The 27,361-nt window shown below is 40.4% G+C and overlaps 1 protein-coding gene across 1 annotated transcript in view; it reads left to right on the forward strand.

The window, feature by feature from the left end:
* CLN3 (CLN3 lysosomal/endosomal transmembrane protein, battenin) overlaps positions 1-27,361 on the forward strand; it is a 310,689-nt gene that overhangs the window by 96,278 nt on the left and 187,050 nt on the right. The window contains exon 5 of the mRNA XM_044085059.1: positions 23,180-23,272. Coding sequence (XP_043940994.1) covers positions 23,180-23,272 — 93 coding nt within the window. The remainder of the gene's footprint in view (positions 1-23,179; positions 23,273-27,361) is intronic.

Below are 27,361 nucleotides of genomic sequence, written 5' to 3' on the forward strand. Positions count from 1 at the left end.
ATATTTACTGATGCTGGTGGATTGTAGAAGTTTGAGTGGATTTTTATGATGGAAATGTTCTGAATTGGGCAGTTTTGTTATTATTGGCTCATGCATTTTGTTTCATTGCTTACTGGAAAAATGTTCAAAACAAATTTAAGACACGCTCTGTGCTGTATTATACAAGGAATATAATTTAATACAGTCGGGAAGGTGTATCAAATAACACATGTATGTTTCCTGTGTTAAGGGGCCTATGATTTGAAAAAAGGGTTGGGAGGGTGGCCTAATGGTTAAGGTGTTTGCCTTACAAACACAAAGTGCAGGGTTTGAGTCTCACAAGGGAGAATTGGCTAGGCTTAAAATGGCTCGCAAGGGCAGTTAGCTTAGTACTAACCTATAAACGCCTATAAAACAAAGGTAATCTTTAACTGTCCAGATGCATTTTCTTTGAATGTGGGTTTCAATGCTGTTTCAATGAATGTGAGTTTCAAGGGCAGAGAGGTTTTAATGCCAAGTGTACTTTCACTGTGAGACTGTATTGCTTTGGTTAGCAGATGTCTTAGTGTTTGTGCTATAAAATGTAAAATAAAAGTTTTAAATGAAATCCATATAATCATTGTAGAAGTAAAACAGTATGCACATTACAGTGTTTATGGTAAATGGGGCGAAATAGCCAAGTAACGGGACATTGGAATGGCTGCAGGGGGAGTGCTGTGTATCGGGGGGGGGGCTTTCAACCATGATTTGTGAGGGGGGGGAGTAGCAAACTCAAGACAGCCCTGGGCAGCACAAACTCTAGCTACGCCACTGATCTGTAGGCCATGGAGAAGGTCCTAGCAAACTATAATATTCTTTTGCTAAGATTACAATATTGCCTGCCATTAAATGCCATATGTTTATATTGCCTGCCATTAAATGCCATATGTTTACCACAAAACCCACATACTGCAAGTCAGCAACAACAAAAACTTAAGGTTCATCATTTTCTCCCTTCCCAGTGAACGTCATTGCTGCACATTTTACAACAAAAAAATGGTCATCTTTTACTACAAGGTCTGGGGCCATATTTTGGTTGTCTGTTCAGTTTGCATTTGAAAGCTAGTATCCCATAATTCCACAGGGGTAGGTGTGGTTATATAATTATGTATGCAAATGTTATGTTAATCAGCATACAGATTTGTACCTATTTTTCATGGGCTTTTGTCCAGATTTTTGATGTTTCCAGGTTGAGAGGTATGCCTGACAGAACTGGTTTCCAGCCATTGTTCTTTAACCATGTTTCACAAACAATTACATCAATCTTGTGGACTGTAGCAATTTTTCCAATTAAAAAAAATAATATTAATGCTCCTAACATTAACAACTATCAGAAGTACATTAAATGTTGCTATTTGTAAACTGTTAAATTTTCGACCTGGCACAAATTCTGCCTAGTATTTGTCAAATATTGCAAAATATCTCCTGCAAAAATTCTCTTCTCTGATCTTGACAGATGCATACCATCCTGTCTGAACATGTGTGCCACAACTAGGCTTGGATGCTCTACACATTTCCTGTTTAGACATTTTTTTCCATGTATGTATTTACCCACAAAAAAACTTTCTGTAGGTGATTTACGAAAAATGCATCCTAACACCATTACAAGCTATGCTACTTAAGAGGGCTGTCTGTTCCGACATGAATACAAACAGATCCGCACTTCCTTACATTAAGGCATTCCAAGGCTTGTTTCACATCTTCTGTTTTTGCTCCTGGCAAGCATAACACTACTCGATATTCATTATCATCTCTGCAAATGTAAGTATCAGTTCCTCTAATAACTGACTCTCCAATTACAAGAATATCTTTGCTGACCAGTTCTGAAAAATCTTCAGCTTCTAGTACAGTAATCTCTGCTCTATCAAATGTTACAAAGGATAGGTCTTCATCACCATTAGTTTTATTAATCCCACTGTTTTCATTGTATATTAAATTCTCATCCAGCTGGCATTGTAAAGTCACAGCTTGAGCCATGTAGACATCTGCCTTTCTCTTCTTTTTTCTTGCAGTAATGTTCTTCAATCCCTCCATGTTCAGTTTTGATTTCTCCCTTTCACCTGCCCCTTGCATCTTTTTTCTACCTTCTCTTTTGGAAAAATTATGCCTTTTTCTGTAGACTGGAGGTTTTCCGATAGAAAAATATTATCATTTCCGTGTTACATAACAGCAGTGTCTTTTTTAGTATGTATTCTCTTTACTTTACAGACATTAATCAGTTTCTTTTTCTTCCTTGTTATTTGTTGTGACCTTCTTTCTTTTTTTTGTTTCCTTCTAAACCTTCCAGATCCTCAGATTGCTGAATACTTGCATCCAGAATTCCAAAGTTGTCAGGGGCCTCATCATGTTTCATAGGGGTTGAATAATCGTTACAGACAAATAGACATGTATTCTATTTGTTATGCCTAACATTATTTATCTCACCAGTCCAGTCATTAATATTTGTAACAACAGTTCTCCAAGCGGTGCCAACTGCACAAGTGCACACATCGTCGGTAAGTCTAGATTTATTTCTAATAACGGTAAGCAAATCATCCAGCTTTTGACACGAGGAACACAGATCACCAGTGTTATCAGCTATCATCTTTAAATATGCATAGCGTTTATTGCACTGTGCAAGATATTTGTGCATTAACAAATCACTAATTGCATACTCATTTAAGGAATCCATATTCCGCTTCAAACTAATAAAATATTATAAAGAAAAGAATAATCAAAGTCAGTAACCACAGAATTCATAGATAACTTAAATCAACTTCCATGAGAAAAATCACACAAGCAGTATACAACTACATGTAACTAGTTGTTGTTGTTGTGTCTTTCGGCTTTTCCCGGTTAGGGGTCGCCACAGCGGAACTCCGGTCCGCTAATGATTGGTAGTGGATTTTTACGTGCCGAGTTGCCAGCTCTGATGCACAACCTTCAATGAAGGTACGCCCATTCACGCATGTCTCCACACAGAAGATGCTCTAGCTGAGAATCGAACAGGACAACGTCTTACTGTGAGACGACAATGCTACCGCAGCACCACCACCAAGTACAGTAAAGTTGTTCTGACCATATAAGTTCTGCAAGCCAGACAAGCGCTGTAATTCACTATTGCTTGCAGTCGCACTTCTTTTTAACAGTAAAGATCAGTAAATCACAAACCAAGGTAGGATTGTTTAGACATGCTCTGAATTTTTCTCTCTGCAGTCTGTGTGAATTTACAGCTGTCTAGGCCCCTTGGGATGACTATAGCTTGCCTGTCTAAAAACTATCCCATATGAATTAAAGCAAATCTTGTTAAGCTATCCCTTCCTTCCTACAAACAGTGAAAAACAGTAATAAATAAAATATAAATTCAAATAAAACTTCTCTTACCAGTCAACTCCACAGTAAATCACAAACCAAGGTAGGATTCTTTAGATAAGATCATATTACTTGGCTGTCACTCCCCATTTACCATAAACACTGTTTAGACCAGTCAGTGTACATACTATTTTATTCTGTACTTTTACAATTATCACAAAGGTTTGGATTACATTTACAACTATTTTAAAATGTACAGAAAAAAATACTGACAGCAATTTTCTAAACAAAACACTATTACATTGAACAGACTTTGCATGAGGAAGCCGTAAACTTCTCTTCCCTTGAAACTCAGATTTAGTGAAAATACATCTGGTAACTCATTAAAATGCAAGAGATGTGCTGGAATTCATCCTCAAAACAGCATATAGTTAAGTACTAATCAATATCTGTGAGGTGTGCAGGAATTCAAAAGACAAATGTGCAACACATTTTCAAATAGCCTAGGACAGCCCACTGGACACAGGTCTCCCTTTTCTAGACCTGCCCAGGAGTACTGTCTTATGATTTAACTTGGCACAGTCACATGGAAGACAAATGAAGGCTGAGGGAACTGAACCATGTATCACTTTCACAGCTCATCACCGTATTCAGCTGCAGTGAGTGCTGTGTGAACTGTCTCCCATGTGCCAGCAAAAAGGAGCTAAATTAAAAATCTCTTCATAGTTAAATAATATTAAACTTGCAGACTTCATGCTGCCCAATTTATTTTAAGCAGCTAAATGATAAAACACTGTCAACATTAAGGAAGCAAATGATCCCATGCAAATAACAAGGCTCATTTGATTATTCCTACAATCAATTTCCTCCCCTTACACCATAACTACTCTAGCTCTTCGATACTAGTTACTAGGCTTGCAGTAAAGGGGACCACTGAGGAGACTATCAAAACTTTCCAGTTGCTCTTGAGCACGATCTGGTTAAGTGACTTGCTCAAGGACAGGGGTGTAAATCAATGTCACAATCAGAGATAATGTGCAAAAGTGGAGACAAATAAAAACAGACTATTCTAAATCCCTTAAAAAGTTATTGGAACAGATTTTGCATCAACATGTATGTTATGAAGTGCAAAAAAACAGGAAACTCTTCACGACTGGCATATACTGACTGTAATCATTAGTGATTTACTAAAGGAAACAAAGTTAAAGGAAGTTTGGCAGTTGGTGTAGATGATTAAGTATCTTGCCTTCTGTAGTCAGGGTACAAGTTTTGAACCTTGAGCAGGCCACTTTAATTAAACTGCCCTCTCTAACTAGTGCATTACAAACACACACAGGCATACACACCTAGTCTCATATCTGCTTGCGTCTCACCAGGTTCTCTCATAGCACCACGCACTACACATTTTGCTATAAAATTACAAACCTTGCACCTCCAAATCGTGTGTGTGTGTGTGTGTGTGTGTGTGTGTGTGTGTGTGTGTGTGTGTGTGTGTGTGTGTTTGTGTGTGTGTCTACACCTGTAGATTGGCCTGGCTGGCATCCATGCCAACAAGAAAGGAACACTAAGCCTTCAGATTGTCATCAAAGCAGAGAAACATTAAAGTAAAACCAGAAAGCATATTTTAATTAATACTGTGGATTTGAACATGGAGCCAAGTAGGAAAATCTTTTTTTTTTTTTTTTCTTTTTTAAATTAACTTTGTGGCCAGGTCCCACAGCCAGCACCCAACCCTAGGCAGTTGCATAGGTTGCCAAGTGGTGGATCTGGCCCTGGCTATAGTAATGGTAGTTTTCTAACATGTAATCATTAGTTTTCGCTTCAGTTTACCAGTGTCAGTTTTTAAGTGATTTTTTTGTTGCTGTTTTGGTTCTGCTGATAATGGTCTGGCACTTCTTTTGGCTTTCTAGTTTTAAGCGATACAGGCAGAGCACTGCAGCTGATCATGTGGTTTGTCATAGCACAGCACATCCTAGAAGGAAGAGTGTGTATGCTTGTTGTATTGCTGTTTTAGTGTGTTGAAACTGTATTTGTCACAGATGCTTTTCTTCTTATGTGGATTGTGTGAGATGGAGAACAGAAATGTGTTGTTTATTTGTACACCTTTTCCCTGAGTTTGTGAGACCTCTGATTTAGTATAGATGGGGATTATGAGTGTGAGGGCAGAGCTACCACTTCAGAAGTAGTGGACAGAGATTGTGAGTGTGAGGGCAAAGCTACCACTTCAGAAGTAGTGGACAGAGATTGTGAGTGTGAGGGCAGAGCTACCACTTCAGAAGTAGTGGACAGAGATTGTGAGGGCAGAGCTACCACTTCAGAAGTTGTGGACAGAGATTGTGAGGGCAGAGCTACCACTTCAGAAGTAGTGGACAGAGATTGTGAGGGCAGAACTACCACTTCAGAAGTAGTGGACAGAGATTGTGAGTGTGAGGGCAGAACTACCACTTCAGAAGTAGTGGACAGAGATTGTGAGTGTGAGGGCAGAGCTACCACTTCAGAAGTAGTGGACAGAGATTGTGAGTGTGAGGGCAGAGCTACCACTTCAGAAGTAGTGGACAGAGATTGTGAGGGCAGAGCTACAACTTCAGAAGTAGTGGGCAGAGATTGTGAGGGCAGAGCTACCACGTGTGTGTGAGGGCAAAGCTACCACTTCAGAAGTAGTGGACAGAGATTGTGAGTGTGAGGGCAGAGCTACCACTTCAGAAGTAGTGGACAGAGATTGTGAGGGCAGAGCTACCACTTCAGAAGTAGTGGACAGAGATTGTGAGGGCAGAGCTACCACTTCAGAAGTAGTGGACAGAGATTGTGAGGGCAGAACTACCACTTCAGAAGTAGTGGACAGAGATTGTGAGTGTGAGGGCAGAACTACCACTTCAGAAGTAGTGGACGGAGATTGTGAGTGTGAGGGCAGCGCTACCACTTCAGAAGTGGACGGAGATTGTGAGTGTGAGGGCAGAGCTACCACTTCAGAAGTAGTGGACAGAGATTGTGAGGGCAGAGCTACCACTTCAGAAGTAGTGGACAGAGATTGTGAGGGCAGAACTACCACTTCAGAAGTAGTGGACAGAGATTGTGAGTGTGAGGGCAGAACTACCACTTCAGAAGTAGTGGACAGAGATTGTGAGTGTGAGGGCAGAACTACCACTTCAGAAGTAGTGGACAGAGATTGTGAGTGTGAGGGCAGAACTGCCACTTCAGAAGTAGTGGACAGAGATTGTGAGTGTGAGGGCAGAACTGCCACTTCAGAAGTAGTGGACAGAGATTGTGAGTGTGAGGGCAGAACTGCCACTTCAGAAGTAGTGGACAGAGATTGTGAGGGCAGAACTGCCACTTCAGAAGTAGTGGACAGAGATTGTGAGGGCAGAACTGCCACTTCAGAAGTAGTGGACAGAGATTGTGAGGGCAGAACTGCCACTTCAGAAGTAGTGGACAGAGATTGTGAGGGCAGAACTGCCACTTCAGAAGTAGTGGACAGAGATTGTGAGGGCAGAACTGCCACTTCAGAAGTAGTGGACAGAGATTGTGAGTGTGAGGGCAGAACTGCCACTTCAGAAGTAGTGGACAGAGATTGTGAGTGTGAGGGCAGAACTGCCACTTCAGAAGTAGTGGACAGAGATTGTGAGTGTGAGGGCAGAACTGCCACTTCAGAAGTAGTGGACAGAGATTGTGAGTGTGAGGGCAGAACTGCCACTTCAGAAGTAGTGGACAGAGATTGTGAGTGTGAGGGCAGAACTGCCACTTCAGAAGTAGTGGACAGAGATTGTGAGTGTGAGGGCAGAACTGCCACTTCAGAAGTAGTGGGCAGAGATTGTGAGTGTGAGTGCAGAGCTACCACTTCAGAAGTAGTGGGCAGAGATTGTGAGGGCAGAGCTGCCACTTGTGAGTGTGAGGGCAAAGCTACCACTTCAGAAGTAGTGGACAGAGATTGTGAGTGTGAGGGCAGAGCTACCACTTCAGAAGTCTTGGCTTTTTATTTGGTATGGAAATGCTTTTGTAGTGATTGTGAGGGGGTGTATTAAATTTAGGTGGCTGTTTTTGTTTTGATTATTTGTGCGTGTGTGCTTAAGATGCACTGTATTATTTATTATTTATGTTTCAGTGTGAGAGATGTGATTTAATTACAATAAATCTGAATAGCATCACCCATTGCTCTTTGATTATTACTCTTGACAGTTTTTGGCAGTTCCTGCATAGCAGGCAGCAGTTACTTTTTTCATTTTATTTTCTGGTTTATTTTCTAGGTAGTTGAACTAGGCTGCAACTGGTTACAAATTGTCCTTGCAAAACAAGTTAGTTAACTCAACATAAAGAACACAACGTACCCTGAATACAGTATCAGTAGTTAATTGTTTATATAATTTTTTACAAAAATGTATACCATTAGAGTAATGACAAGAGCGGGAGGAAACTTTTGGCAGTATTCCTAAACATTTGTGCACTGCTCAAGATACCTTACACAGCCTTGAGTGTATGGAAGGGAAAAGTGATTCTTAAAAGTGTGTTCAATGGTACGATAACGTACAACTCAGCGACATATTTTTTTTTCTTTGAGCTGCATGTAATGTGGTAGTCTTGTGTGTGCAACCTCCGTTAATTTTGCCTGTGTTACACCATGGGTGTTTTTTGTTATGGAAGTTGCATAGTATTGCAGTTCAAAGGCACTTGCACAATACAATACAGCTTCCACAGGGAGTGAATGTAGCTGTTAGCCATGTTGCACTCAGTCTGTTTTCAGTAGATACTGCCATTTCCTAACTGAGCAGACTAGCTGTACATTGCAGTGCTGTGCTGTTACAGTTTGCTAAATGGGATGCCTGACCACAGCTGTGCAGTAGATATTTAGGGACTTCACTAGAGGGATGTAATATGGTTCAGTAGAATGTTAATTATACAGTCTCTGAATCGCATTCTAGCTGAACAGCGTATCTCTGTGGAACTGAGCAGCTAATGCTGCTGACAGTGGACAATGTGAAAGTGCCAGTCTGATTTGTATAACAGTTGACACTGACTTATGGCTTTTAAGAATAAATGGGGATTTAGCTGTAAGAAACACAGTTTTGGGCATATGCTTGATATGTGGAGATTTGGGACAGAGTTCATAATTTAGGTCCAAAGCTAGAAAATGCGTGTCTGACGCAGGTTGTGTACACATGATGGCATCTGATGGATTGCCTGAATGAATTGCCGCTGCTTGCCAATTTGGAATGCACCCCACTATCCCACTGCATTCCCTTAACATTATTGTGTCTTATCTGCATAAGAGGCTTCCACCTTTGCAGGCACCCTGAACAGAATGTCTATAAGATGAGTACACAAGGATGTGTCTGTAAGGGAGCAAAATGTCACTAAATTAACCAATTAAATGTGTAAAAAAATTAGCTGCATTACTGGGAGGGGAAAACGCTCCTTTCCTTTTTATCTTCTCTGACTTCTCATAAGTTAATAGCAGACGCATAACTGGGAACAGCCCGCATTATTAGGGGATGACTCACCACCCCACATTTTCCTTCCCTCCCCTCTCATCACACAGCAGGAGAGTAATGTGCATCAGGATGTATTATGGGAAGGTGACTCCCCACCTCCTCTTTCTCTTCACAGCCCATTTGTCAGCAGCTTTGTACGAGTCTGATCAGTTCATATGCTCTGCTGGAGCTGAAGTTGATAATGCTTCACTGTTTGCCTTTGATAAGAACTGTGTTATTTAATCATATGATTTCATTGTCTTTTTATTCCCACAGTTAGCTGCATTATAACAATTTTGTTTCACAATTTTTTTTGTGCTTTTGTAGCATAATCTACACATGCCGGTCTAATATGAACTATAGTTACTGAATGGGCAACTGGCGTTTTATTACTGTGACAGATCGTTACCAGCTCTAGATCCCCTCTAGCTGTCTTTGGATTCTTAACCCCCCCCCCCCATTTTGTACTTTTTTAAAAGGTGCAGTCTCCTAGTGCCCCTGTGTAGTAGCAGCTGGGTGATGTGTCATGCTCAAGTACACAGGAAAATTGTGGAAGATTGTCAGAAGAAAAATTCAAACGAGTCACATCTGCCTCAGGTGATGAAAAACTTCTTTATTAGCAGCTAACCAGATTACACAGCATGTTGGCCAAGATGATCTCCTCTGGTCAACTTGTTTACTAACATCAACTTTTATACTGCAAGCAAAACAACTTTTTGTTACATTTCTGACCGTTGACAGTTGGCTATGAAAAACCTATAGGATAAACATGTTTATCACAAATCACCTCATACCAACAGTTAGTACAGAATGTTCAAGAAGTACAGAATGTTCAGTTCAACAACGGTAGCTCAAATTTTCCAGGACACACATCCTGCTTCAGTAAATTAACTCTTACTCAGCTGTGCGTCCTTATCCCAGGATTCACTAAGCTATAATCAAATCTCTTTATTCTGAAAAGTAGCTCAAATTTTCCAGGACACGCATCCTGCTTCAGTAAATTAACTCTTACTCAGCTGTGCGTCCTTATCCCAGGCTTCACTAAGCTATAATCAAATCTCTTTATTCTGAAAAGCAGAAAACAAATATCATTCAGGTTTATAAGCAATGCTGCATTTTGTTCACAGATGAGGCCCATCTTTGATAGGCATATCCCAACAAATAACATGTTCAATTTGCAAGAAGAGGAAAAAGACAAATAACAGTATGTTTTAAAACTTTTTCTCTTAACATTTCCCCCTTAAACACTTTTTATTTGTCTTTTTATTTCAGCAATATATGGTAAAAACTAAGTTTTTCTTTGCATACATTACTTCATTGGCAAGACAAACTTTTAAACTTCAAAAACATTTGTGAAAAGTCACATTTCAATGTATTCGCTTTCACCAGTCTGTTGCAATTGCTGGTACATCGTCTTCGTAACAGCAGTATCAACCAGTCTTTGTAGAAGACCTCTGATACAGGGTATACAACAACAACCACATACCACCACGATAGCCACAGCGACTCCAATGGACACCAGGAAACTGCTGATGAGATGACTTCATTTTCCAAACCACACTTGTAGAAAGTCTGTAAAGGGATTACTTACCCCAGAGTTCTCTGCCAATTCTTCAGATAACATCTCCAAACCTTTCAAAGCTCGAGTGATACTTCCATCAGGCGCAGTGTTGTTTGGAATATATGTACAACAGAAAGTCCCAAGCATCCTGCAAACTCCTCCTTCTTTGGCCAGGAGCATATCCAACACAATTCGATTCTGCCATGCCACCTGCGAAGTGGCCTCCAGTTGTTCAGCAGTTCCTTTCAATGCATCTTTGGTATAGTTCACAAAACGCTGCTGGTTATAGTAAATGTAGTTGATCCAGTCCACATTCTTATTAGGTTGAATCCAGACAAAGATGGATGTAAAACCAGCTGCTATTTGGTTTATTGCTTTGTATTCATCAGATACGCCTCTTGGTACGACAGTGCTATCGATGTAGACACCATTATCGAAGGATTGCCTCGGTGCCTCTCTTTTTCTCCTACTCAACCACTTTGGCTTTATTTCAGGTTCTCTTACGAAATTGCTTGCTGGAACTGGGAAAATGTAGAATGGCAGAATTAACTTTACAAGTGCACAAGTTCCCTTCCAGGGAATCGTAAGCCTTGATCTGAGTTTGCTGTCTCCACATAACCAGCATACGTCTGCTAAACTATGAGTTTGGTTCTCCAGAAATGGATTCTCATTGCCATTCACAGTAACATTGCAATAGTTCTGTCCCATATTGCCATAATTCTTCCGTGTGCCATCTCTGGAAATGCACATATACGAACCTGGATAGGAAGCGGTTTCTCAACTTTGCTTATGACTGGAAAACGCTGAGTTTCATTTTTGCATTTATCTTCAGTTTTGTTGAAGAATAATTTTAACAGACACATTAGGTTACCTTCATCTCGCATCAATGGGACTGTCGCTAGTTGCTGTTTACCTTCAGCACAAGAAATACAGTTTTCACGATGTGCTTCTCGGGTACTATATCTAACCCAAGATAACCATTCATTATGGTGTACGAATCCCGTCTCGAGTAACAATTGTTCTTCTTCTGTGAAGGCAAAATCTGCTTTACTTGTAGCATTTTTAAGGCTTTATACTTTAAGTTGGAGGTTCCCCAAAGGATCAGTTCTAGTTGGAAGGGACACTCCGATTCCATAAACTCCTGAATCACTTCCTTGTGGTGACACAATGGTTAGTAGCTACTGAATGTGGAACCCGCAATTGTAATGGGTGAAACAAAACTAATGATGCTGAGGCTTGTACTGCCATGGTGGCTGCCACTACAGCTTGAACACAATGCGGCAATGCCCTTGCAACAGGATCTAATCTGGAGGAGTAGAAAGCTATCGGTCTCTGTTTATCCCCATGTACTTGTACCAGAACCGAAGTCATATATCCTCCCTTACAATCAACCATTTGTATAAATGGCTTAGAATAGTTTGGAAAACCCAAAACAGGGGATCCTGCTATCAGTTGCTTAATTCTATTAAATGCCTGTATTGCCGTATTTGTCCACTGTATATCATTTTTAGCTGCCATGGGCGTGTCATAGATTAGTGCGGTCAATGGCCCTACTTCCTCAGCATAGTTAGGGATCCAACTTCTACAAAAATTAGTCACACCTAAAAAGGACATCATCTCCCGCTTAGTTGTGGGCATAGGTGCCTCAAGAATTGCTTGATTTCTTTTGTTCTCCAATTGTCTACCTGCCTGCGAAATTAAACAACCCAAGTACTTAACTTGTGCTTTCCACAATTGTAATTTTTCTTTATTTACCTTATGTCCTTGCTCAGCTAAAAAACTAAGAAGGGCAAGGGTATCCCTTTTACAACCTTCCTGCATGGGTGAGGCCAACAAGATATCATCTACATACAACAGAACCTGGCTTCCCTGTGGGGGGGGGGGACAAACTGAGCTAAATTCGCAGCCATTTCTTGTGCGAATATTGTCAGACTCTCACAATAACCCTGTGGCAATCTGGTGTAGGTGTATCTTTTACCTTGATAAGTGAATGCAAACCAAAATCTACTCTCCTTATGTAGTGGTATGGAGAAAAAAGCATTGCTTATATCTGTGACAGAAAAATATCTGTGCTGAGGTAGTAAATCATTAAGTAATGTATAGGGGTCAGGGACCACCGGTGCTCTTGGGATCACAGCCGAATTAACTGCTTGTAAATCCTGAAACAACCTCCATGACCCATCCGGTTTCTTTACAGGAAACAATGGAGTATTGCAGGGCGAATCTGGGCATTCAACAAGAATTCCTACTTGTTTTAGCTGCTCAATAACTGGCTTAATTCCTTCCTCTGCTTGTTTACTTAGCAGGTATTGGTGCTTACGAGGTCTAAAACCTGACTTTGGAGTTATACAAACTTCACCTGCTGTTTTCATCAGTCCTACATCCCCTTTACCTTTTGACCATAAATCTACAGGTAAGGCACTTAATCTTCCTCTTGAGTTAGAAGGATTTGTCATGCCATTTCTGTTTTGTCATCCCTGAGGTGCACACTTGGTTGTGCCCAAGTCACCCAATTTAATCTTTGTACCTGGATCTGTTGATCCTTCAACTGACTTTCGGATATTGTGTCCCAATTCGTTACCTTTCGCCAAATCTACCCAATGTGTCCCCACCGCTTTAGTAATTGAAATATGTGGGCTATAACCTGAGCGATATAAAGAACTCATTTCCTTGGTCAAAGTACAGGTCACTACTGTATTATATTGCGTATCCCAAAACATATCATTCAAAATTATCCTTGCACGTTTGTGCTTAAAGAATTCTTTTTCAAATTCTTTATCCGGACCAGGGGCCTTTCTGTACAACATTGTACAATGTAAGTGCGCCGCAACCTGTGGTGACCCGCTCCTAGATTTACTTAAAGCTAGGTTGATCAAATCTGTATCAACCCTCCCCGGCCCGTTTGAAATAGAGTCCTGGCTATACCAGTAAAACAAGTCTTGTACTCCCTGTACTACCAAGCCATCCACTAACCTTTTCGCCTCAATGCCTTTAGGTGTGGGAATTGCCGCTATTCCAAACAAATGCATCAAATCTCTTCCCAGCAAATTAACTGGACAAACTTTCGATATAATTACCCTACACCTAACGGTTTGGTTTGTTTGCAGATCTGTGAACAATAGAGGATGAGACTGTGGTTCCTTATAGATTTTCCCATTTGCCGCTTTCACAAGGACAAACTCATCTGTTTCGCAGTTCGGAGGCAGAACTGCTGGACCCAAAAGTGTACGCGATGCACCTGAGTCACATAAAAACTCCAATTTTTGTCCCTCAACCAAAACCTCTATCATGGGTTTTTGATCTAGATGCATAGCAATACCCAAATTTGCCAGGTTTATGACTTCACAGTCACAATCTCGCCCTTCCTTCTGAGTGTTCTGACATTCATCGCAGAGAGTGTCTGCCTCATCATCACAATCATTCTCACTTTCTTCTTCTCTACAATAATCACAATAATGAATTTGGCGCCTTCCTTTACTATCATATAGTCATGCGGAGCCCTTGTTCGTAAGCTGTGGGGGATGTTGCCACTCTTCACAGTCGGCAGCGAAATGCCCATGTCTACCGCACTTAAAACATCCACATTTTAACCTCCCCTCATATTCCTCTGAATGTCCACTCGGTTTATTTAACGTGTCCCATTTCGGGCCCCCACGTTTTTTTACGCCACCACGGCACCCTTGCCCACTTTGGTCCTGTACCAAGAATATACCACCATCATCCCCTACTGCTAACACTTGTACTTTCTTTTTCTTTTTTAAATTGAAATGTTGCTCAGCATGCCGTGCATATTCAAACAAAGGTTGCAGTCTACATGTTCTATGATCTACCATATGCTTAGTTATAAAACTATTTATCGGAGCCCTACAACCTTTAAGAAAAGCATTTTTCAATTGCTGTTCATACGGACTATCATTGGTCTGATCCTGCAGAATCATCATTCCACAATGGTTATTGAACACTTCTGTCAATCTTACAATATAGTGATCTACAGATTCATCATCATTTTAGATGTACTGATTTATTACTGTCCAATCTGCTCTTGGACGCCACTTATCAGAAATTCTCTTTAACAGATCAGTGACTCACCTGTCTAACACCCCAGAATTATGCTTTAATGTAGTGCCGTCATCTGCCTTACATGTCCAAGTACCACAAACTAAGTGCCAATCTGGACCCAGGATTTGTCGCACTACTTGTTCTACTTCTAAACCATTTAGATGATAACTTAAACGCATACCAACTATGTCCTCAGAAAACTTTTGAAAATTAACCTTGGGATGAGGAATACCATCTGTAGCTCGTTTTATATCCTCTCTAGCCCAGGGACGATAAACTAAAATAGTTGGCTCTTGTCCAACATCTCCTGCTTGTGGGTTTGCAACTTGTATTAAGGGAAGAGCTTCTGAATGGTCAGAAAGTTTAATAGCCCAACGTCCTTGCCCTGCTGGTCCTGACCTTAACTGCATAGGTTGGTCTACCTGTTGCAAAGCAACCTTGGGTACTACGGGAATTTGCGGGTAAATTGGAGGGATCACAACATTTCCTTGAGCAGCCAATAACCCACCCTGCTGTACAGATCCCACATCTTCAGACTGATATTGAGGAGGTTCCGCTGGTACGGCAGCAGCAATTTCCCCATATGGTGGGGCAGTTGCCTGCCTTTGTACCGCACAAACTGTATGCTCATCCTCCTTATCTAAAAATAAAGCTACTTTTCCACTTGGCACCAGTGATCCCTTTTGATTTATTTTTTCTTTTTTCCTGGCACTGTTTTTCTTTTATAGCTCGTTTATTTGCCTTTTCTAACCATTTTTGTGCTTGGGGAAATCCCAAATGTCTTTGCTTTTTAGTTCTAGTTCCTGCATCTCTTTTCAAATCTCTAACCAATTTTGCACAAGCATTCTTATTCAGGGTACCATCAAAATCATATTTCAACTTCCACTTTTTCAAAAATGTAACTTTATTTTTGTTTAAAACTTTCATATACTTAGCATCAACATTTAAACAGACATCACTCTCACACTTGCAGCAACTCGAACCCATGTTTCCCCTAGATTCCTTATTTTAGGACTGTATCAAAGTTATTTTACAGGGCTTATTATAAAATGGGGCTATCTTAACGGGTGATCCTAACAAAATAATCTTAAGTAATCCTACCCACCCTTAACTAAAAATAAAACCCTTGTCGACAAGATTAAATTAAATTAAAAGAAAATTCATTTTTCATCCTACCTGAACCAGATGGGACTCCATTTCCCCTTTTCGTTCAGAAACCGTCCCTCAGATAGGGATCAGAGAGCAGCCGGCCTCCTCTCAACGACAAATCAGTTGGAGGGCTTTCATTCGAGGGAATCTTAAGATGAGAAACCCTCACCTGCACAGGTTTTTCAGTCTCTCTGTCGGTCTGATCCGTATCTTCGTAGAGGTTTCCGGTCCGAAGGACCAAAATGTCAGAAGGAAAATTCAAACGAGTTACATCTGCCTCAGGTGATGAAAAACTTCTTTATTAGCAGCTAACCAGATTACACAGCATGTTGGCCAAGATGATCTCCTCTGGTCAACTTGTTTACTGACATCAACTTTTATACTGCAAGCAAAACAACTTTTTGTTACATTTCTGACCGTTGACAGTTGGCTATGAAAAACATATAGGATAAACATGTTTATCACAAATCACCTCAAGCCAACAGTTAGTACAGAATGTTCAAGAAGTACAGAATGTTCAGTTCAACAATGGTAGCTCAAATTTTCCAGGACACACAGCCTGCTTCAGTAAATTAACTCTAACTCTTACTCGGCCGTGCGTCCTTATCCCAGGCTTCACTAAGCTATAATCAAATCTCTTTATTCTGAAAAACAGAAAACAAATATCATTCAGGTTTATAAGCAATGCTGCATTTTGTTCACAGATGAGGCCCATCTTTGATAGGCATATCCCAACAAATAACATGTTCACTTTGCAAGAAGAGGAAAAAGACAAATAACAGTATGTTTTAAAACCTTTTTCTCTTAACAAAGATATTGCCAAAGAAGTGTGCTAATATTTTGGTGAAACTGCTGGAAAATTGTGTTCTTCAGTATCCAACCCCGCTGCTGCTGATAGTTTATTTTATGTTGCAGTTTATCACATAGGTTGCCAGACTCATGTACTTCTGCCATGTATAAAGGCTTTCACTTTGTTTTTCTTAAATTTGGTACTAACCATCCTTTGTGTATTCCGTGTTGAAGGACTCTAAATGTCACAGGCAGTGCAGCACATACATGTTGGGCATTCATTCGGGTACTCCATCCGCAGGCAGTGCAGCACATACATGTTGGGCATTCATTCGGGTACTCTATCCGCAGGCAGTGCAGCACATACATGTTGGGCATTCATTCGGGTACTCCATCTGCAGGCAGTGCATGCAGGGGGCAGCACATACATGTTGGGCATTCATTCGGGTACTCCGTCTGCAGGCAGTGCATGCAGGGGGCAGCACATACATGTTGGGCATTCATTCAGGTACTCCATCCTCAGGCAGTGCAGCACATACATGTTGGGCATTCATTCGGGTACTCCATCTGCAGGCAGTGCATGCAGGGGGCAGCACATACATGTTGGGCATTCATTCAGGTACTCCATCTGCAGGCAGTGCAGCACATACTTGTTGGGCATTCATTCAGGTACTCCATCCTCAGGCAGTGCAGCACATACATGCTGGGCATTCATTCGGGTACTCCATCTTGAACACATTTATAGTGAAAACCTAATTATCTTTGTCTGTTTTGTTGAATGGTAAGTTTATACACCAGTTACTGAACTTTCCCCACACCGAGGCAATTCATTTAACTGTAGAATACAAAATGTTTTACTTGAAGATTACCAAAGGGAAAAAGGCCACCAGTGAATGTGATGGTGTTTGTCTTATGAGCATGCTATTATATCGCTTAATCTTGCATGGAATTACAGAATCCCACTGCTTTAGTCATCTAAGCTTCTCATATATTTAAATTTTAGCATGTCATTGATATAGAATAAAATGTTATGGTCTCCACCTCATTGGGGTGAATGGGGATGTTTTCAACTCTTCCGTCATCTATTTTTCATGTTGTTACTGAAAATAGTTCATGTGATAAACAACACTTGCACCTAGCCAAAAATGCGAAAACTAAAAAGTTACTGTGACTTTCTTTACCATATGCTGCAACATTGCATTGAACTGTTGCTGTATTGCATTAGTCTTGCTTGCTTATAGAAATATTTGAAGTTATTTTAGTAAAACATTATTATAAAAGAGCAGAATGATAATTATGGGGAAATTGTACAAGCAGTTTTCCAGTGACCCTGTTCTCGTTCTGTGTAGCAACTTCATATTAATCTTGCCTTTTCTGTGTGGGGTCATCCAGTGAGTATGTTGTAAAATGTTGGATAGGTGCAGAGGGCATGTTCACTTCTGGCTCCCACAGGAAAGGGTGCCATATCCTAATGCAAGGTCCACTTGCAACACAACTGGAATCATCACATTAATACTGACCTTGAAGTTTAAGGCCTGGTTGGATGCTACTGCTAGTCTCCATTTGACAGGTGTTGTCTCTAGTACTCCATTCCCCAACTTTGTCTGTTATACAGTACCCTAGGTGGGATGTGATCAGATCAGGTGTTTTTTTTTTTTTTTTTTTTTTGGCCAAAACCTGCACCTGACCCAGGTTGCTGCAGGTGCAAGAACAAATTGTGGGTTCCTCTTTATTTTTTTGCTCTAACAGTACTGGAAGAATATTCCAACATTTCATTTATTGAGTTAGTGCTGAACAGCCTAAATTGATTAGTTTTGAGTGATAATGAATATTTACATTGAAGAGCAGTCTGTGCATCAGTATCTGCAGTGATGAGCAGTCTGAGCCAGAAGTAGTACTGGTGAGCAGTCTGTGCATCCGTATCTGCAGTGATAAGCAGTCTGAGTCAGTAGGAGTACTGTTGAGAGCAGTCTGTGCATCAGTATCTGCAGTGATAAGCAGTCCGAGTCAGTAGGAGTACTGTTGAGAGCAGTCTGTGCATCCGTATCTGCAGTGATAAGCAGTCCGAGTCAGTAGGAGTACTGGTGAGCAGTCTGTGCATCCGTATCTGCAGTGATAAGCAGTCTGAGTCAGTAGGAGTACTGGTGAGAGCAGTCTGTGCATCAGTATCTGCCGTGATAAGCAATCCGAGTTAGTAGGAGTACTGGTGAGAGCAGTCTGCATCAGTATCTGCCGTGATAAGCAGTCTGAGTCAGTAGGAGTACTGGTGAGAGCAGTCTGTGCATCAGTATCTGCAGTGATAAGCAGTCTGAGTCAGTAGGAGTACTGGTGAGAGCAGTCTGTGCATCAGTATCTGCAGTGATGAGCAGTCCGAGTCAGTAGGAGTACTGGTGAGAGCAGTCTGTGCATCAGTATCTGCAGTGATGAGCAGTCTGAGCCAGTAGGAGTACTGGTGAGCAGTCTGTGCCTCATAGTGAAATGGTTCCTTTGTATTATAAGAGAGTTTGTTCCGGTAGTGCAACCCATGTTTTTGAGCACATACACTCTGTTTTGTGTTCTGGGTGAGTACTGCTTTTGACTTACTCCAACCACTTGTCAGTTCATTTGTTCTGCCTCATGTCCAGTTTGTGGAGCATGAGTCTGTAGATGACGGGAGTTAAGTTTGGTCACACACAAGCAACTCTATCCTATCCTTTGAAATCTCCGTTCGGAACTCATTGTTGTCCCACCCATTGCTTATAATGGGCCATAGCAGCCACTCTGGGTCACTGATGAGCTCTGTGCCCTTAAGTGCCAAGAGCAAAAGTAGAGCATGAATGGAGTTGGACCTATGTTAAATAACTGGCTTAACTGGAGGGATATTTTGATTGTAACCATATGGAGATCTTTCAAAAAAAAAAAAAAAAAGCAGAGCTTTTGTGTAAAAGCATCTACCTACCCACAATATACATTCTTTGTTCTTTTTGGATTTTTATTTTTTTTTGGCTGAACTTTACTTCACCCACCCCTATCAACCTAAGTCGCACCTCACAGCCTCTCCAGCCTCCTACTCCATTCCTTTTTTTTGCTTTTCCTACTACCTTCCCTTATCCACTTCATCTCTGCAGACCTTTCCTCTACCTCTTTCTCTTTCCTCCCTAGTCACCTAAGCAACCTGAAGACACCCTTACCTGCACTGTTTGTATAATCTCCTTTTCTCTTCATCCTTACTTCTTTCTATAACCATAATATGAACACCATCTCACATACTAAGACATCGCTCAATTTCCTCTTACTGTTTCTAATCATATAATCTCTAATATTTCTCCCAGATATTTTATTAGATTTGTCTCTGGTCTCATTTATAGCATACTAATCTGTTTAACAAATAATGACTTTTTTCCTCACATATTTTCTTCATCTCGTGTTATAATTTTTTATTGCACTTTACTATGAAACATACGTTCTTTGTTTTTCTCATTACAAGATTTTTTCATGTATCTCTCTCTCTCTCTTATAGTGTAACGTGATACTTCATGATTTAAAATGTCTGTAATTGATTTTTGAAAGATTGCGACTGTGGAGCTTTTCTCCCTGGGCCTCCACTGAAAATAGGCACTTTCTGACCCAGTTAGACTTTCCTGGTAAATAGATGTCAAATAAACATATTTTACCCCAAGCCTGTATTCCTTACTGTGATGCTTCATGGTATTGAAGTGGATTCTGTTGTATTGGTGTTGGGATGAGTTTCATATGTTTGTTACAGTGAGGGTGCACCCTTTCTTTCAGACAAGGATAAGACATCTTGCATTCAGCTTGTCTCTGAGGTTTTAAGTAATCCTGTTTATCAGATTGCCATTTTTTTACTCGGGTCAACATTATTTAAGGAAGGTCTTGTGACCACATTTCTCATGGAAGTATTTTTGTATCTTCCAAGACTAAAAATGCATCCTCCGTGGGACCCGATACAGTACCAGGCTGTTTAATAAACAGTGCCAAGCAAGCCCTGGCAGAGCCACCCCTTCAGCCGTTTAACCTGCATTTAGTCACTGGCCACATCTCTGAAGTTTGATGCATAGCAGTGGTGAAGCCACACTACAAGGGGTGGCTCCACCACTGCCCCGGGAATTACAGGCCCATCAACCTGATGAGTCTTTTGTGTACAAAGCCGTGGAGCATATTATAACTTACCTCATTAACTGTAACATTTAAACATCATCAGGCTAGAACCGCACCAGTTTTGATTTAAGGGTAGATCCTGTCTAATGAACCTGGTTAACGAGAACTATTGACAGTGACCATGCTGTACAGTTCCCACACACTGGCCTGGCCAAGGCCTTTAACACTATACCCCATGCTAGCAAAGTTGGAGGGTCAAAACACGCAGTGTGCGCAGGAAATAGTGCGTCACCACAGAGTTTGCAGGTAACCAGTGATCTACCACAGGGCTCACTGCTGGTTCCCTTTTGTTTGGCATTTACTTTTCCGACATCCAGTTAGCAGTTCTCTGCAAACATGGTTATCCAGAGGTCTTGGTTTGTGGTCTGGAAGTCCTTCACCCTCTGATGCCCAAACCCTACAACAAGAACTTGCACTTGTAAACACCTCGTGCTAATTGGCTTAAATTAAATGCTAAACAGTGTAACAGTCACATTTGGTAAACCACCCCTACCCCTCAGAATATGACCGACGATACTCCACTCCAAAATGAGAATGTTTGAGACCCTGGTACTTGGGCTAACAGTTCCCCTCTCCTTCGATCATCATGTGTCAGCCATAGCCAGAAAATCCTTCTACTTGATGCAGCTCATGGTGAAAGGGATGTCTTCCAGCACCAAAGAGACCATTGTCCCATTGTGTTCAGCATTGATTAGGCCGATTATTGAATAAAGTGCTTTCCTATGGGTACTTGGACAGTTATTCACAAATTCAACCTTGGCTTCATTGTTCTAGCCATCCTTAAGAGGAGATTCAGTCTGAGAGGGTGGGTACTGGCAGAGGGTAAATGGTTGCAAGACTCTATTGCCTAGTATTTACTATAATCCTGTGAATGATCTTAATAATTACTATCCTGTCTCCAGCATTCCACTTAAGGTTCTTGAAGTAAGTGTGTGTGTGTGTGTGTGTGTGTGTGTGTGTGTGTGTGTGTGTGTGTGTGTGTGTGTGTGTGTGTGTGTGTATATACAACCTGATGACATTCCTAAAGAAATATCAGCTCCTTTGAGCATTTCAGGTTGTTTCAGACTTCTTGTAATATTGTGTCTTCAGATCAGCAGCATTTTTCTGTGCTGGTTCTGCTTGCACTCTGTGTTGCTTTTTACACTGTGAATCACTGTATCATTTCAGGAAATACTGTGAACTGCTAGAAATCATCCTTAACTAAATTTCCTCTACATTTTGGAATGTTCTCAGTGGGTGGTTTCAAGGCTTAACTCATGTTTCCCTACCCTGTGGCTTTTGGGGTACCTCAGAGACGCATTTAGGAGTGTGCATATGATGTTCCTTAAAAGAACATGGTAGATGGGGAGGCAATCCCTGCACAGATTACCTGCTGTTTCCTTGGGAGAATATGACAGCCCTGTGTTCCTTACCAGGTAGTCTGGACAGAATTCATCTTTGTGTACCATGTAAATGGCTGAAGCTTGGTGCATGAGAAACAGTGTCCACAGCACTTTATTCTACTGTGAGATTGTGCTGTAACTTTCATTTTGTGAGCACGTGTACTATTTGTGGATGATCACTTAGAGTTCATGAGTAAGATGCATGACCTTGCAATAATCTGTGATGAGAAACTGACACTTGGGGACCAGGTTTCCACTGATTTTGGCTTCCTGCTGCAGTCTAAACTGAGCCGTGCAGCTTCACACTTCCTGCCACTGAGGACTTTGTGGTGTTAGTTCACACACAGTTTGCCTGTTGCAGCTCCTTTATACAAGGGCTGCATGGTACAGAACTTGACTTTTAACCAGTGCAAAACCTCACTACACTGCTTCTAAATACCATCATAATAAGTGGCAGTTCTCTAGAGCCTGAAGTGTCTTGTGAAATGTACAACGTTTTAGTTTTCCTGTGTTTAGGTCTACACAGCCTGAATTTCCTTCATCCCAGTGAGTTGCTCATCTCCTACTGGATGGTTTATTCACTTTGATGCTGGCAGTGGTCCTAGCATAGCTAATGGCCTTTTTCTTTTATTTGCTTCCTGCCTCACTGGGTTCAGGAGTGTCTTGCTTAATATCCATTTAGACAGTCCCTGAAAACCTTAATATTTGAGTGGGCATTGATGACAGCAGTGACAGTTGTAGTTATTCAATAATACTATACTGTTCTACTTACTACAAGTATTTATTGCATTTTTCACCCAGTTTTCATATCTTTGTAATGAACTTGATTATAGATGGTGTGTTTTAAGTTTAAGCACACAAATAACATGGAACATTATAACAAGGGGGCACTTGGCACAAATGCTCAGGGCCACACATTGTACATTTTGCTAACATGATCAAATGTTGTAAACTCTTTTTAGGAATGTCTGCATTTCTTCTATTAAACCTAGCTGTTGTAATATTGGGAAGCAGTTTCAGAGTAAACATTCTGCTTCCATTATTGAGAAATTAGCTGCTAGTGTACATTTAATCACACTGAGCATGCTCAAGAGTGCATTTAGTACTGTAGTGGAGAGTACCAGTAGCTGCACATTGTAGTGGACTTTTTAATCCAAATTTTCTTTACTGGACCACTGTTTGTATTAAACCCTAGGAGTTTGGAAGCTAGGCAAACTACTACAGAGGGCACAATATCCTTTTGATTTAGTGCATTATAATTCTTTCTGTAAGTGAACCAATTAATTAATTTCCTTTGTCTCCTTTTGCAGAACTCTGATCCCAATGAAGCTGGTATGCTCCAAAGTCGGGATGACAGCCGTGGTAATACCAGCCGTTATGACTGTAACAAAGTTTCTACTGCTGTAAGTCAGCTTCCAGTAACCTATGACTTAAACATGAAAATGACCATGTTTGTGTGTTGTTTATATATGTGAGTTTGTATGGATAAACTTGGTGTGTTGCTAGCCAAGGGGTTCATAACATATAGGCCAGAATGTCACTTACTCTTTGTCTCAAGACAGGTTAAGGAAATGTCAGCTTTTATTTGTGCCTGTTCAGTTTTTTATAGCCTAATTTAAAATTTTTCATGAAAATGTTGTACAGTTGGGTGCATTTGATTCCAAAAAGTAATGATCCTGCACATGAGAGAGCGAGTCTCAGTGGTTCTGGTTTCTTCATTACAGCTGCAAAGTCTGTGTTCAGTCCTGACTTTTGGTTAGCATCTCTATGAGAGGAGTGCATATTCTGCTTCTGTCTTAGTCTTCTCCATGTATCCCAGCTTTTTCTTACCTCCCAAAAGTATATTTAAATATTTGTGTATTTACCTTCTTGTGTACTGCAGTCAACCAATCCCAAAAGTATATTTAAATATGTGTACTTAACCATTCTTGTGTCCTGCAGTCAACCAATTTACTTAACCTGGTAAGCCGATATGCTAAAATTAAATTAGATTAAATCCTTGTTGGTTTTGTGTGCCACATGACTGTATTGTATTACAGTTTTGTCCTCTTGTTTGCTTTTAAGGAAAAGAGATTTTTATGATGTACAGTAAGTGTAGTATCACACATTATGTTGTGCATAAAAGCATCTGTGATCTGCTTTTCTTGGTTTGTATGACTGATTTCCTGTTATTGTTGAGAGTAATATAGATGACTGCATTGTATTCTGTGTTTGATTCACTGTTGTTCAGTCCCAGTGGACTGTAACCACTTGAGTAGTAACTAACTTGTGTAGTCAGCAGCTCTACAAAATGTGCTCCGAGAGTAAAACATGGAGGGATGATAGATGGTTTCCTCACCTACATTATGAACTTTGCCCTCCTACTAAAAATGGTTTCCTGAAATTTTCAGAGAAATAATGTGATTCAACCACAAAAATGGCTTTTATGCAAGTGGAAGTCAATAACTTGTATTTAGTTGTTATAACTTTGATCTGTGGCAAACAATCCTTATAGCTTGCAAAGCAGACACTTTATCCAAGAAAGGCTTTTACTGCTCGATAGTGAAAATGAAGAGATCCAGGTATGAGTCGATAGTGAAAATGAAGAGATCCAGGTATGAGCCGGTATGAGTCGGTAGTGAAAATGAAGAGATCCAGGTATGAGTCGATAGTGAAAATGAAGAGATCCAGGTATGAGTCGATAGTGAAAATGAAGAGATCCAGGTATGAGTCGATAGTGAAAATGAAAAGATCCAGGTATGAGTCGATAGTGAAAATGAAAAGATCCAGGTATGAGTCGATAGTGAAAATGAAGAGATCCAGGTATGAGTCGATAGTGAAAATGAAGAGATCCAGGTATGAGTCGATAGTGAAAATGAAGAGATCCAGGTATGAGTCGATAGTGAAAATGAAGAGATCCAGGTATGAGTCGATAGTGAAAATGAAAAGATCCAGGTATGAGAAGATAGTGAAAATGAAAAGATCCAGGTACGAGTCGATAGTGAAAATGAAAAGATCTAGGTATGACTCTCATCTGAAGAATTTATGATCTCATGAAGCGCGATGGAAAGGCAAATGAGACTGTAGGTCAGTCCTTCATGGCTGGATATGTTTAATGTCCTTTTGGTGTGGGTAACTTGCAAATGGCACTTTGATGCATATGTCCCAAAACTAAAATGCTGTTTTTCTGAACGTCCTCCAGCTGATTACTCTAGTTCTGAATTACTGTAACCTAGAGAATAGAGTAATTTATTTGATGCAGGCATTTGGATTCTGGCTGCTAAGCTTGACAGGTTAAGCTTCAGGCCCTACCCTAACCAATCAGTTTAGTATCAGTAAATACGTTCTGCCATCTCGGACTTCTTTGCTGGTTACTAGTGGATATTATCAGCTGCATTCATTCGTTTTGTAGGTTAACAACTTAATGCTGCTATAATTAATTTTGTGATCTTAAGTGAAACACACAAAAGTGGAGGATATTGAATTATAGGTGTACAGATTAGTTGGTAAGTACTAGGCTATCTGCCCTTGTGGGTCCTTTTAAGCCTAACCAGGTTTCGTAACCCAGAGGTAAGAATTAAACCCACTACCTTGTATCTGTGCAGTCAACATCTTCACCATTATGCCAACACTCTTTTCTGGTAATATAGTAAGGTGGAGGATAGTGACTACATAAAATACCATGCCTTCATATGTTAGTGTTAGGCTGTTTAAAGTTTAGCTAGTTATCCCATCTGAGAATCAAACTCTGCACCTTGTGTCTGTAAGGTAAACACATTAACTGTTGTGCCTAACCCCAACTTGAATCTTGTAAGAACAGTTATATCTGTCTTTGTTAGCAACAGGGTCTTTTGTGTGTTTGGACCATATGAGACTACGGGATATTTAATGCAGGATATTTAACTTGAAAAAAGCTGATCAATGTTTAATTATGGTGTTTTACTGCCACAGTACCATTAACACAAGCATGTTGTTGATGGTATTTTTTAACAGTTGCATTTGGAGTATTGTGGATTCTGTAAATAAGCACATTATTTTAATCTTTTGAAGGATGGGCTGTGTTATACATACCTGGTATCTCCAATTGATTGTGGGTATATTAGCATGCCCAGGTATTTAATGGCTGTTAATAAGTACGATTTTCAGCTCTTAGGAGCATATGTCTGCAGCATGAAAGCAGGGTAGCAACAGTAAATAATTTTTATCCCCACAGTGATGAGGGTATTGCTCTGTTTAACTGTAGAAAATGAGTGTATATGTATATAAGATTGATCTATGGATTCACAGTTGGACCTATCCAAAGTAGACCCTTCTTTGACAAAAATGTTAACTGCATTTAAAGGGCAGACTAGAAAGGGTTAATGTTTCCCTTATGTTTGCCAGATGGTCAATCTGGATGCAAGGCATGTGTAAAGTAAAAAGAGGTTATAATAGATTGATTGTACAGCTGTTTAAAATACAGTACAGATTGATAATGCACAGGGCCTGTATTATGAAATAATCTGCTAGTGCATGCAAGATTATATTCTAGTACGTGATCGTACCGTATTTATTTATTTATTTATTTATTTACATTTGTTGACCGGGAGTGTCCGACTGGACATAGGTCCATTTTCAGCGGAGGCCTGAGGAGAAAAGCTCCACAGTTAAAATAAACAGACAGTAGTTACATTGGATTACATAGTGATTAACAATTTAACATAGCAATTAATTACAAACATATTTACAGATGAAGAACATAGTACATCAGTAGGCAACTAGAATCTTTATCTGTGAAGTACATAATAGACATTAACAAATGTTACAATAAGAAGTTCCTGCTGTATAATAAGTGCTAGGCTTATGAGCATCTGAGCTTGCTATAATCAAGGTAGTTAGTGGGGTAGAAAGAAAGGTAGTGGTTGGATGAGGTGGGTGATATTAGAGTGGGAGTTGCAAGGGCATAGCAAGCATGTTTTTAGGTGCGCTTTTAGTAAAGTTTTGTAGTGGGTGCATGATGGTACAGAGGTAATTGTGGGTGGGAGGGAGTTCCATAATTTGGCTATGGCGCAAGAGAATAGTGCTTCACCAGCAGAGTTATTGGCTTTAGTGATCTGCAAGGATCTTCGTGGTCTGGTGGTGCAATAGGGTTGGAGTAGATTCTGGAGGGATGGGACATTTAGTGGATGGTTTACTAATTTGTGGGTGAGTGATAGTCGATACCATTGAAGGAGGTGAGGGAGTTTAAGCCAGCCCAGTTCAGCAAGTGAGAGACAGTGGTGACTACGGTAGGATGCCCCTGTGGCGAATTTGGCGATTTTGTTGTCGCAGGTCTCTAGCTTGTTTAGATCGCATTGCCTTAGGTTGGTATATATTGGAGAGGCATAAAGTAGGGTGGAGATAAGGTGGGAATTTGCTATTGAAATCTTGGTGAGAAGTTGCTTATTTCTGTATAATGCTCCTAGTTTTTTGTGGACTTTTTTATGGTCATGGATATGTGAATATCAAATTTTAGTTTATTGTCTATTTCCGCT

The sequence above is a fragment of the Protopterus annectens genome, chromosome 10.part0 (assembly GCF_019279795.1).
Source record: "Protopterus annectens isolate FY-2018-M chromosome 10.part0, PAN1.0, whole genome shotgun sequence".
NCBI classification, from domain to species: Eukaryota; Metazoa; Chordata; order Ceratodontiformes; family Protopteridae; genus Protopterus; species Protopterus annectens.